This window comes from Myotis davidii, unplaced genomic scaffold (genome assembly GCF_000327345.1).
Source record: "Myotis davidii unplaced genomic scaffold, ASM32734v1 scaffold150, whole genome shotgun sequence".
Classification (NCBI taxonomy): Eukaryota; Metazoa; Chordata; class Mammalia; order Chiroptera; family Vespertilionidae; genus Myotis; species Myotis davidii.
Window position 1 is genome coordinate 1,321,998 of NW_006283437.1, and position 13,464 is coordinate 1,335,461.

The 13,464-nt window shown below is 50.5% G+C and overlaps 1 protein-coding gene across 1 annotated transcript in view; it reads right to left on the reverse strand.

Annotated features, from left to right (window-relative positions):
* The window catches only part of PLK1 (polo like kinase 1), a 12,134-nt gene extending 4,763 nt beyond the window's left edge, over positions 1–7,371 (reverse strand). The window contains exons 1-7 of the mRNA XM_006753632.2: positions 7,353–7,371; positions 6,704–6,886; positions 6,337–6,671; positions 5,497–5,665; positions 3,669–3,813; positions 2,765–2,858; positions 1,311–1,530 (exon numbers count right to left, since the gene is read on the reverse strand). Of these exons, the coding sequence (XP_006753695.1) occupies positions 1,311–1,530; positions 2,765–2,858; positions 3,669–3,813; positions 5,497–5,665; positions 6,337–6,671; positions 6,704–6,886; positions 7,353–7,371 (1,165 nt within the window). The remainder of the gene's footprint in view (positions 1–1,310; positions 1,531–2,764; positions 2,859–3,668; positions 3,814–5,496; positions 5,666–6,336; positions 6,672–6,703; positions 6,887–7,352) is intronic.
* Between the last annotated feature and the right edge of the window lie 6,093 nt (positions 7,372–13,464).

Below are 13,464 nucleotides of genomic sequence, written 5' to 3' on the forward strand. Positions count from 1 at the left end.
AAGAGAAATACAAGCATATAAACAAAGAAGTAAAAACCCTAAAACATTATTTAGAATCACTTATAAATTACCAAAAGAAAAGCAGTAACTTCAGAGTAGAGAAAAAGATTGCTATAAAACAAGATCATATCAACATTAAATTTCCTGAACCTGATAACTGCGCCATGTGCTGTGGTTTTGAAAGAATCTTTGTTTGGGGATATATACATTGAAGTATTACGTTGTAAAGACTAGAGTATATAACTCACAAACAGTTCAGAAGAAAGAGAGGGAGGGGAGGAAGAAAGAGTACTGATGAAGCAAATGTGAAAAAAATATGTGAGTTGTGGGTCTAGGTAAAGTGGATATAGGAGATTTTGTCTCTTCTCACACCTTTTCCGAAGTTTGAAATATGACAAATAAAATGTTGAAACAATGTGAATTGGGCCCCTAGCCAGTTTGGCTCAGTGGATAGAGTGTCTGTGGACCCATCCCGTACCCTGGCCTAGGCCCTAGTCGGGGCGTGTGAAGGAGGCAACCAATTGATGTGTTTCTCTCACATCGATATTTCTCTGTGTTTCCCTCTCTCTTTCAATCAATGGAAAAATATCCTCGGGTAAGGATTAACAAAAAGAAAAAAGAAAAAAATGTGAATGGGAAATATCACCATAAACTCAAGCCCTGCCCCCCTCCCCCACATTATGTATTTCCTAATTCTGTCCTCTGAGGAGACCTAGAAACAATAATAACCTAACCAGTGGCGTGTGGTTTGATAAGATGTCCATCCTTTTAAAGACAGACACACTGGAGTTTATAGGGCATAAAATGCTACGGAGTCTGCTATTAACTTCAGAGGAACAAATCAGGAGATGAAGTGCACGTGGCTCACTCTTAGTGCCAGGAACCTGCTGGGTGCTCACGAGTCTACTGCCCTGAGTTCCATGTGGACATCTGAGGTTTCTCATATTTTTCTCAATGAACCATACAGGAGTGATGGCTAGAATTTTTCTTTTTCTTATTGAACCTGGGACCCTTCAGTCCGCATGCTGACGCTCTATCCACTGAGCCAAGCTGGCCAGGGATAGAATTTTTCGAATAAGAATTTCTCAGGTGTGCCGCTAAGTCCACTCTGCTCTCTTTGGGCCTGACAGGTGTGATCAGCGGTACAAGGTCTGTCTTTCTGAAAGAACAAAGGCCATCTTCCTGTGGAGGATGGGGCCAGGGGCCAGAGCCTGTCCTGCTGCACCCCACACTCTGGGCCACCCACCCACACTCTGGAAGCCTCGGCTCTTTGCGGGAGGGGCCTGTTGTCTGGCCAGGCCTTGTTTTACCTTTATTGAGGACTGAGAGAGGCTTCCGGCCGCTGGGGTCCAAGCTGCTGGGAGCAATGGAAAACCTGGGTGGGATGGTGAGGCAGGTGATGGGCAGTCGGGCGGGGATGTAGCCAGAGGTAAAGAACTCGTCGCTGAGCAGCTCATGGATGGTGGGGCGGGCGGTGGGGTCGCTCTGAAGCATCTTCTGAATGAGGGAGGCGGCCACGGGGTTGATGTGCTGGAGCAGAGACAGGGAGAGCCATAAGCCCCGTGACGGAGCCCCGGTGCAGCACCGCGCCAGGACCTGCAGCCTGTTCCCCATGCAGCCCCGGGATCAAACAGGCCCGTCAGCACTACAGACAATGCCAGTTCCCCCCATCGGCTTTGCTGAGTTGACAAGCTGTGAGAATGGTTAGTCTCCCTTCCTCTTGAAACTCAAGCTGGAGCTGAGGTCGATTTGTCCCTGAGTTTGCTCTTGCATGATTCCAGCTCTAGACGGGCACTCGAGAACACAGGCTTTGGGGTCACAGAGACCTGGTGCAAGTCCCAGTTCTGCCCACACCACCAGCTGTGACGAGTATCTTCATCTATAACATGGGGACACGGTGCCAAGCCTGGAGCCCCGGTGAGAAGGTTCCGTGGGCGATAACCCAGCACGGGTCAAATGCAGTGACAGCTAGCATGCACTCCACACCCACTGTGTGCCAGGAAACTCCTCAGGCATCCTGCTACCCACCCCGTTAACCTTCACAGAAACATGTGCGGGGGGGAGACCTCTGTGACCACCATGCTCTTGCAGACGAGGAAACTGAGGCACGGAGGTTAAGTGCCTAGGAAAACACACTAAGTGGTAGAGCCAGCACCCACACAGAGGCAGTCAAGCAGCACACTCTGGACCATTCCATGCTGCGTCCGTCTGACAGTTAACTGACCCTTTAGGACACTCTGTCTTCATGGGGAAAGGGCTCTTGGCTGCACACAAGGCAAGAACCCTAAACAGGAAAGCGGCCATGTGCCAGGTGCATTTTCGCACCACGGAGGACTCAGTGATCCACAACTCTGAGCACCTGCTGTATGCAGGGCGCTGTGCGAGGTGCCGCAGAGGCAGCAGCTCCGGCCCAGACAGGGCCACAGTTCAGAAGGGCCAGGCCACTGGCCCATCCGCATCAAGTCCACTGCCGAAGCTTATGCAGCACCTCTCCTTCTGCCTCCTACTGCCTTCCCATCTTTTTGGTGTTTGTTTTTCCTCTGAAATCTACAAACTCCCTTCCCCTGGAAAAAATGCTTTTGCGCACAGATGCTCCGTTCTGGATGCAGTTTCAGACACGGACCCTCGAAGGCTCTGAGGCTAGCTGAGGTGTGGAGCGGACCTCTCTCTGTGTCCCCAGCTTCTAGCCGGGCTCAGTAAATACCTTTGGGGGGAAGGGGGTAACAAAACATAATCAAGTTCAACTCCAAGTGCTTTTAGTCACCTTGGGAATACTGTACTCATTCTTCTTGATCCGGAGGTAGGTCTCTTTTAGGCAAGATGTCTCAAAAGGTGGTTTGCCCACTAGCAAGGTATACCTGTAAGCACAAGGTGGAATCTGGCTCAGTTCTCAGCCAGAACAGATGCAGGAGGAATGAGCTCAGGGCCAGAGAGAAGGCCAGGCATCCTCTGGACACTCACTCTGTCCCTGAGGACAGTTTGCACGCCCACGGAGCAGCCCAGAAACCAGAGAGAGCCCTCAGTAGATCAGAGGTGATGAGAACAGGATTCTTGTGGGCCCGAGATTTTCCAGCAAAAGCCCGCAGTGTTCTAGGGTCCCAGAGGCCGCCAGCTGATACAGAGCAAGTCAAGAAGGGGGCTGCTGCGCCTGTAGAGGCAGCTCTGTGTTTAATAGTTCTGTACTTAAAGCTGAAGTTTCCATTTGAAATAAATAGCTCCACTGAAAAAAAGTATGAAGGCCACTGCCACAACTCATTTCTGACTCCGGTCCCCAGGCCAACGAAGCCACACCTGAAAAGGCGCCTTCCTACCACTCAGCTCCGATGGCCTTGGCCCACGTCCTCGCACCCAATGCTGCTTTCTAGATCAGTGGTCCTAAAACTTTTGTGCATGAGATCAGCCAAGGACTCGGTTAAAATCTGGTCTGATTCAGGTTCTCCATTTTGAAGAGGTTTCTAAGTGATGGTGTTGCTGGTCTGTGGGCCACTTTGAGCAGCAAGGGGCCCGGCTGCAGGAATCCTGTAGCCTACACCAGTGTCAAGAGGAGATGCGGAATTAGGCTGTTTTGGGGTAGTCTGCCCTGGGAGCAGCCTTTTCATAGGCAGATCCGTTCACAGGTGGGATTTCCAAAAGAGCCCCTGCTGAGGCCAGGGGGTTCCCCAACTTACATAATGCACCCAATGGACCACACATCCACCTCGAAACTGTGCCCTTTCTTGCTCAGCACCTCAGGAGCTATGTAATTAGGAGTTCCGCACAGGGTCTTCTTCCTTTCCCCGTCATATTCGACCTTGGTTGCCAGTCCAAAATCCCCTGGAACAGAGGGAGGAAGGGGCGGTCCTCAGATGCTAGCCTCTGTCATCCGTCAACACAGACTACTTACTGCCTTTATGGATCCTGTTGGACCCCCGAGAACCCAGGTCATCTGAGCCCTCAAGCTCTACTCCTTGTATGCTGCACGGCCTCCCCAGGAATCGCCCCACCATGCTGGCCCAAGGAGGGGGCCTCTCAATGACCCTCCTAACCCCTCCTCTTAGAAAGGAGGGCTAAGCTTCTAAAAGGAAACTGACAGGGATAGAGAAACTAAGGGATCAAGCAAGTAAACTTCAAGGCTGCTACTAGGTAAGCTTGTGAGGAGTAGGGAGGGATTGGGACTGTGGCAAACCAGAGGGAGTCTAAAGGGAACAGCTGCTTTTTAGCCCAGCAAAGAGCTGCCCTGAGGGAATGCTGTCCTTGTAATGCTGGAGTTGTCAATTGTTTAAAAAGAGCTGCAGTGCTGGCCAGTGTGGCTCAGTTGGTTGGGCATCATCCTGAGCACCAAAAGGTTGCTGGTTTGATTCCCAGCCAGGGCACATGCCCCGGTTGCGGGCTGTCCTGGTAGGTGTGTAGGAAGCAGCCAATTGATGTCTCACAATCGATGTTGATGCTTCCCTCTCTCTCCCCCTCTCCCTTACTCTCTAAAAATCAATTTAAAATCTTTAAAATAAATAAATGAAATAAAAGGAGCGCTAATTCAAAACTTGTATGTTCAGCCTACCAATTTTAAAAATGGGAAAATCATTTAAATTCTTTTTTAAAAAAATATTGTCAGAAATAACAAGTGTTAGAGAGAAATGAAGAAAAGGGAATCCTCATACACTGCTGGTGGGAACATAACTTGGTATAGCCACTATGGAAAACAGTTTGGAAGTTCCTCAAAAAATGAATAGAGCTACCAGATGGCCCAGAAATCCTCTTCTGGGTATCTACCCCCAAATTTTGAAAGCACTTTAAAATATATATATATATATATTTTATTGATTTCAGAGAGGAAGGGAGGGAGGGGGAGAGATAAACATCAACGATGAGAGAGAATCATTGATCTGTTGTCTCTTGCATGACCATTACTGGGATGGAGCCCGCAACCCAGGCATGTATCCTGACCAGGAATCCAACTGTGACCTCCTGGTTCATAGGCTGACACAAACCACTGCACCACACAGGCGGGGCAAAACCACTTATTTTTCCAAGACACGGAAACAACTTAAGTGTTCTTCGATGGATAACTGAAAGAAGATGTGGTACATATATACAATGGAATACTACTCAGGCATAAAAAAGGATGGAATACTGTCATCTGAGACCATATGGATGAATCCTGAGAGTCTCTTGTTAAGTAAAATAAGTCGGACAGAAAAGGACAAGAACCATGATTTCACTCACAGGTGGGATACAAAACAGAAAGCAACAAACAAGCAAAACAAACTCATAAACACAGACAACAGTGCGGTGGTTACCAGAAGGGATGAGGAATGGGGGGAGGATGAAGAGTAAGGGGTCAGATATATGAAGGAGACTGGACTCTGGGTGGTGAGTACACTGCACTGTACAGATGATGTACACGGAAGCTTAAGGGGTGATCAACAGCCCAGCCTTCCCACCTTCCTCCTCCACCTCCTCCTCCCTCCCTCCCCGCTCCCAGGCGCCTCTTTGTCCCCTGCAGGCCCAGCACCTCACCTATTTTCACCTCCAGGTCCTCGTTCAGGAAGAGGTTGCCTAGCTTGAGGTCCCGATGAATGACCCGGTTTCGGTGCAGGTACTGGCAGCCAAGGACCACCTGCCGCAGATAGTAGCGAGCCTCGGGCTCCGTCAGTGCTTTCCTCCGTTTGTGCAGTTCCAGGAGAGACTGGGGGCGGGGGGAGAGGAAAGGGAGGAGGAGGAGGAATGGGGGGTCCTACTGAGGTCCAAAGGTGGAGGCGGTATCATTAGGTAAAGGCAGCCCCGGACACCCCCACCCCCAGCATTTCTTTTCCAGAACAACTAGGATCTGGGCTCTCTCGTAAACGTGGCCGCACCGTTCATAGAACCCCCTCTCCTACCAGCTCCTTCCCAAGCCCCTGACCTGGGCCCCTCTGTCAGCCCCACTCCCTAGTCTCAGAGTCCCCAGTCACCCCCTTCCTGGTCTTTCCACAGCAGCAGATCCCTATCCTGAACCTCCTCCTACCGCCCTCTCCCAGACACAAGCCCAATCCGGAAGCTCCAGGGCAATGGGCACCCATTCCCCCCGGACTCCACCCTTAGCAACTCCGGAAGCCCTAGCGTCCATTACCAGGGCTGCCCCCCACCCCCACCCCCGCAACGCCCCGCGTCCAGGAGCCAACTTCTCTGGCAGCAACAAGACTCGGGCTCCATTTAACCGAACCCCCTCCTCCAGTAGCTCCAAGCTCTGCCCCGGAGCTTTTCCACCGCCAGCTCGAGGTTCCCAGCGCCTCCTCCCCAGCGCCTCTCCTGCAGCTCCGGGTGCGGGCGCTCCACCCCGGCCCCGGGCAGCTCCAGCCTCCCAACAGGGGCACTCACTCTCCGGCGGCAGAGCTCCAACACCACGAACACGAAGTCGTTGTCCTCGAAAAAGCCGTGGAAGCCGACGACATGCTGGTGGGCGAGGCTGCGGTGAATGGATATCTCCATGGACATCTTCTCCTTCTGGTGCGGCTTGAGCAGCAGCGACTTGGGCACGATCTTGCCCGCGAACACCTCCTTAGTGTCCGCGTCCGAGATCTCGAAGCACTTGGCAAAGCCGCCCTTCCCCAGAAAGCGGCCCCGCAGATAGCGCCGCCGGCTGCGTGGGTCCACTAGGACCTCCGGGATCTCTTTCCCCGGCGGGGCGGCCGCCGGAGCCCCTTCTGGTGCGGCTTGAGCAGCAGCGACTTGGGCACGATCTTGCCCGCGAACACCTCCTTAGTGTCCGCGTCCGAGATCTCGAAGCACTTGGCAAAGCCGCCCTTCCCCAGAAAGCGGCCCCGCAGATAGCGCCGCCGGCTGCGTGGGTCCACTAGGACCTCCGGGATCTCTTTCCCCGGCGGGGCGGCCGCCGGAGCCCCCGGAGCTGCAAAACGCTCGGCTCCTCCTCGAATTCAAACGCGGCGCCGGGAACGTTACAAAGGTCTACGCGCCGCTGATTGGCCGCGGGGATTTAAAATCCAAACCCGCCCGCCGCGCGGCACTCTGGGTGCGCTCGGCCCGCAGCCGCCTTTAAACTGCACAGCCCGAGCGGCGGGGAAGTGGGGGGGGCGGGGAGGGGAAGAAAGGGTGTGTTGATTGACAGGGAGTCGGGGACGGTAGGCACGTGGGATGCCTCGGCCATAACCGAGCAGGAGTTCTGGGTTTCTCCCTCTCCGATGCCCGGGAAGTACCTCCTCCAGGAAGCTTTCCTTAAACCTTCCTCCACCCCCACCCCGTCTTCTAGAATATAAACTCCGAATAGAGGCCCGAGAGCGAGCGTGGGAGAGCCTTAGAACCCGCCTCCCATGCCATCAGTTCTCTTCCGAGCCACCCCCAATGAACTAAAATTCAAGTAAAAACAGGATGCTTGCCATAAATTTGCATCTTCATGTCGAGGTCCCTACGCCTCTCCAAGTAACAGCTGTGACCCTGGCTTACAGAACAAGCTACTCAACCTAAGGTCCAGGGACCACCATTACCATCACCTGGGAGCTTGTTAGGCAACTTTTCAGGGCCGCTGCAGACCTCCTGAGTACAATCTGCCCAGGTGATTCCGACACATACTTAAGTTTGAGAAGCTCCATACCAGAGCCCCCCGGTGCACAAGTACGTGTGGCCTGCTCACTGCTGTGCTTCCCAGTGCCCAAGAGAGTAGACCTTCAGTGTTCGGTCAGAGGGAGGGCTGGCTGGCAGACTGCCTGGCAACTGACAGGCCAATGCCAACTCTGACCCGCAGGTGTTTTGTTTGGCCCCACTCTATTTTTTTTTAGCACCCCCCCCCCCCATTTTAACATTTGGATTTATTTAAAGCACTTAAAAATTAAAAGAGCGCTCACAAAATTCAGACCCATGGCTTTTCCTGAAAAACAAAAACAAAACTAGCAGCTCTGGCAACTCTATGCCTGCACGTTTTCCCATTTTGCCAAAGTTCCCAGCTCCCCACCTGCCACCTTTGACCATTTGCCTATCTGGCTAATGTAGATACCTGAATGGCAACCCTGGAGTGGCAAAATAGCCAAGTTAGAAGCCCTTTTTCTGTGCCCTGTCACCCTTCTGTGACTCTGATAGAGCCCAGCAAAAATCAACCACATTGTAAGGACTCTTCACCTGCCTCCCAAAAAACTGCGCGGCAATGATGATGTCCTTCCTACCCCATGTCCCGAGCTCCCAGTGCAATGCCTGTAAAAGGGAGGGCAAATGTTGCAGGGCTTCCATTTGAGGCCTGCAACATTAACTCCTTTCTGCACAGACCCTGAGAGAGAAACACATCTATTGGTTGCCTCCTGCACGCCCGCTACTGGGGATCGAGCCTACAACCAGGCATGTGCCCTGACTGGGAATTGAACTGGTAACCTCTTGGTTCATGGGTCTATGCTCAACCACTGAGCCAAACCAGCTGGGCGCTTCCTTTTTATCTTGTCCGTCTTAGAGTCCAAACTGACCCATTCGAAAATATGCACATCAAACTGGGCAGTCATCAGCCAATCTGGGTCAGACATTTGATTTCAGCAAAGTCTCATTATCAATTTAATTGCATTTTCAGTTTCCAAATGTGCAAACCCCAAGGATAGCTATCCACTCTCCTAAGGTCAGTTTTTGTTTTGTTTTTTTTTAAATATATTTTTTTAAATTGAATTCAGAGAGGAAAGGAGAGAGAGATAGAAACATCAATGATGAGAAAATCATTGAGCAGCTGCTTCCTACACACTCCACACTGGGGATCAAGCCTGATCCTGCATATGTGCCCTGACCTCCTGGTTCATAGGTTGAAGCTCAACCACTGAGCCACAGTGCCCGGGCAGGTCAGAGCTTTAAGCAATTTACTCAACCAATAAAAATATGTTAGAATGTTTTTCATTCATACATTTAAAGGCCACTGAACACTCACTGCATGCCTGCTTTATTTGTTCCATTTAGAAACACTAAAAAAATAATGAAGCATTGAAGAAACTTCCTTTCATTCCTTTTCATTCTTTAACAGCTGTTTTCATTTCCCTTCTAATCCCTGTCAACATGGAGTTTCAATTTCATATAGGTGCAGTGATGCCCTGTTAATACAATCTATCTGCATAGTGTCAGTAGAAATACTGTAACAGTGAGCCCTTACTGAGCACCTACTATATGCCACTCATGGGGCTAGAAGCTTTACAGAAGTGATCTTGTTCAACCTTCACCAAGACCCCAGGAGAGAAGCATTATTATACCCATTTGAAGATGAGGAAAGGAGGACTTCTGGATTAAGTTACTCACCCAGGATCACACAGACACCAGGTGACAGAGCCTGAATTCCAACCCGACCCTGCTGACTCCAAAGCACACCTGCTGTCCACTGGCTCTCTGCACACTGCCTCCTTGGGCCTTGTCTGGCAAGCCCCAAACCCCAGACTCATTTGTTCACTCGCTCATTCCTTCCCTCAAAAAACAATGATATATTAGTTAAACTAATGGACTGCCCAGCGGCACTGAGCGTTGACCTAGGAACCAGGAGGTCGCCATGCAATTCCCGGTCAGGGCACAGGCCAGGGTTGCAGGCTCAATCCCCAGTGTGGGGTGTGCAGGAGGCAGCTGATCAATGGTTCTCTCTCATCATTGATGTTTCTAGCTCTCTCCTTCTCCCTTCCTCTCTGAAATCAATAAAACTGTATTTTTTAAAAATAAACTAAACTCATGGACTAAAGAACCCTAGGTTCAAATGCCAGCCCCTCCCTCGCTGTGTGACCTTTCTGTGCCTCAATGCCCACGTCTATACAATGGAGATAACGATGGTGCTCATCTCCTAGGATTCTGTCTAGATGACGTGCCTATCTCCCAGGCTCTCGTGAAGAGGTTCTGTGAGTACAGCCCTTAAACAGCACCAAGCACACGTCCTGTCCTTGTTACTGAAGTAAACAAACCCATGCCTGCTCCCAGGGTGCTTGGACTCTCCAGCAGGGCTTTCTGTTCCCGGGCTCTCCTTTCCTTGTTCTCCCCCTCGGCTCTGGCCTTACTGCTCCCTCGGGCTCTTGCGGCTCCCTAGGAAATCAGAGAACAGCCAGAAGACCCCAAAGGTTGAGATACATGCAGCTGAAAGGGAACAAGTTGCTGGGGCCAAGAAGAATCACAGGCTAATGTCTAGACCCAAGAACTGAAAGGCAGAATGTGGACTCTACCCCCGTTTCTTTTCTTGGATGATTTTCATGTGCATGAACCATGTGCCTGATGTACAATGGACTTATCGCCACAGAACAAGCCATTTCATCTCTCTGGGGAAACAGGATGTCCTGTGCTAACTCTTCTCCCTTCTGGGTCCACATCAGAGTGCATAATGAAAGCAGCTGGGGCCAACCCACCAAGGAAAACTTCAGGAAAATGCCGGAGTCCATTCATTGTCTTCACTAGCTGGGTTTAGACAGAGACCCCCCAGAAGCTGGTAGCCCTTGAAAGTCCTAGTAAAGGTCAGGGCTTGAAAGTCCTAACGAAGGTCAGGGTTGTGCACCACTCAGTTAATTTAGGTAATAATAGTTGAAGCATCCCCACCTTAGTTCCCTTAATTCCTTAGAAACTTATGTAGATCCTTGTTGATTATTGTTAATCAGATATCCCGGAAATCTATTGATGAGTTAATCAGATACTTTTGTCTATTCCTGGAAATTGTTTGCTGACCTGTGTCACTGAAACTTCCTTACCCTAAGGGCTACTCCAGATCAATAAAAGATTGGAGCGGCCTGAGCACAGGGAGGAAGTCCTTTGGGACTTGGCCGCCTGGTCCCCCAATATTGCAAAATTATCTCGTGTCTTTTTCTCTCATTTGTGTGCGGCTCCTCTTTCAGATACCGAATCCTACTCCACACAGAATGTGGAGGGAGTGTTACTCAACAGGAAAACAAAGGATTAACTGGCTGGACAGCATGTGTAGTCCTCGGTGCCAAGTGCTTTGGAGGCCCAGTGCATAGGAGGAGTTGCATAAAACATGGATTTTGCAGAAGGTAAGACTTGGCTTTAATTCCAACTCAGCCATTGATTAGCTGTGTGACCCTGGGAAAATTTACTTAACTTTTCTATCAGTTTCCTCCTCTGTATAATGAGTTGTAAAAATTCATACTTTTTTGACAGCTGGGAGGATTCAATGTTTTCAAATACATACTTGACACCCCACAGATGCAAAGCAAGGAAGGGTGATTCCTTTTCCCCATCTCTTCATTGTGGCAGACTAATTATAAAGGAAAGTTATTCTTATTTTCAGAATTATAAAAACGAGTGCTATACCTATACTATAAGGGGTTTCACTCAAGGTGTGTCCTAGTAATTGTAGTTAAAACTACCATTTATTGCCCTAGCCCCGTGGTCGGCAAACTGCGGCTCTCGAGCCACATGCGGCCCTTTGGCCCCTTGAGTGTGACTCTTCCTAAGCCTTAGGAGTACTCTAATTAAGTTAATAACAATGTACCTACCTATATAGTTTAAGTTTAAAAAATGTGGCTCTCAAATTTCAATCGTTGTACTGTTAATATTTGGCTCTGTTGACTAATGAGTTTGCCAAACACTGCCCTAGCCTGTTCGGCTCAGTGGATAGAGCATCGGCCCGAGGACTGGAGTGTCCCAGGTTTGATTGAGTCAAAAGCACATACCTTGGTTGCAGGCTCAAACCCCAGCACTAGTTGGGGCACGTGCAGGAGGCCCCTAATCAATACTAGTATGTCTCTCTGCCTGGCCATCGTGGCTCAGTGGTTGAGTATAGACCTATAAACCAGGAGGTCATGGTTCAATTCCCAGTCAGGGCACATGCCTGGGTTGCAGGCTCAATCCCCAGTAGGGGGCGTGCAGGAGGCAGCCAATCTATGATTCTCTCTCCTGGATGTTTCTATCTCTCTCTACAACACCCATGTTCTTCACCACTGTGATGACCCTCAAGAACGGACCCTCAGGCCTCCATCACAGACCTCTAGTTTGTTTCCTTGGCTCCCCCCCAACCCCCACACCCACGCTGAGCTGTAAGATCCCTATGGGCAGAGCCTGGCTCCATCTTATTCTCCACTGTATCCCCAGGACCTAGGGCAGTGCCTGGAAGTCAGCAGTGGCTCAGTAATAAATGAGTAATGAAGCATGATGCTGGGCCCATCTTCCTTGCCCTAAAGAGCAGCAAGTGTTATGTTCTACAAAAGCACTCCCCTCCCTGGGGGCTCAAGAAGTGCTTCAGTCATCAGGGACTTATGGGAGCTGGTCCAAGCTGGCAGCACATTTTGCTAACACCTGTTTTGAAATAACGAGGCATCTGGACACATTGTCCCAACACTGCCAGTGCCATTTCAGGGAACTTGCAGCTCCACAGAAGCTATCCCAGATCAGCCAGCTAGATCTGACCACCATGGCAACCATCCAGGTCTGTGAGATGCCAATCTGTCCTGGAGGTTAGCTGAGGGCGAGTCAGAACACGGCTGGGGCTCCGTGTTCTGGATGCCTGTGGGCTCTCACCAGCCAGATCAAGATGCGAAGAAAGGCCTCCCTAGCCAACAAGATCTCTCCTTTATGCAAAGAAACTCCCAAGGATGTGTTAAATAGGAGCAATGTTTGTCTGATTTATTTCAAGTCTGCCATTACCGAAATTGGTCGGAGTGACTAAGAAAGGAACCGCGGCCTCAGGCTCTGAGTGAAATGGCTCATGCAGAAGTGATTAATTCAGAAGCCACCACAGATCCCAACCAACCACAAGGGCCCCGTGCAGCCATGTGGAACAGAATCTGTCAACAGAAGACTCACAAGTCAACCAGTCAACCTTGTTCTCTGCACCAGGGGTCCTGCAATGTGACTTATTCTGGCTTAGGGGGAAGCTAGTGAGCAGGATTCATCCCAGTAATTACCCCATTAAGTATGTGCTGGATACTGCCACCTCAGGAGCTCATGGCTAGTGTGGACTCAGACAATAGCACAGGTACATAACTAGAATTCTACCTAGACCTTGACAAGGACCCTGCCATAGGTACTACAGGTCCATAAAGAAGCAGTTCCAAGCACAGGAGCATCCTCCAAAAGACTCTTCATTGAATATTCTACTTTGGACAAGCTACATCCTCTCTGTGCCCCCTAATCTAGGCCCAGGCACCACTCAGTAGATACCCCTAACCCCCAAGACCAAGAGTGCTGAGATTGGGCAGAGGTAAGGGTAGGCAGGGAGAAAGAGAAAAGTGAAGCTATCCAGAGAAAAGGAAAAAGGCTTGACCTGGACATCTGATGATTTTTCCTGTTTGGCACCCATTCTTGCACCCCGCCCCCTCAATACCACTACCAGCCCCAACTCTCAGTCCACATGGGGATGTGCCCCAGGCCTACCCGATCAGTGTATTCTATCTTCCTGGCCACAATGATTCCTTGAGACTGGATACCTCCCTGTTTGGGTGTTGGGGGCCAAATGTAAGCTGGCAAGGTCCTTGCACCTGTAGGGGCTAGCAAGGCCGGGACCCTTACCCACACAGTTTTCCCAGACTTGTTTGGATAGTGATTATCAGT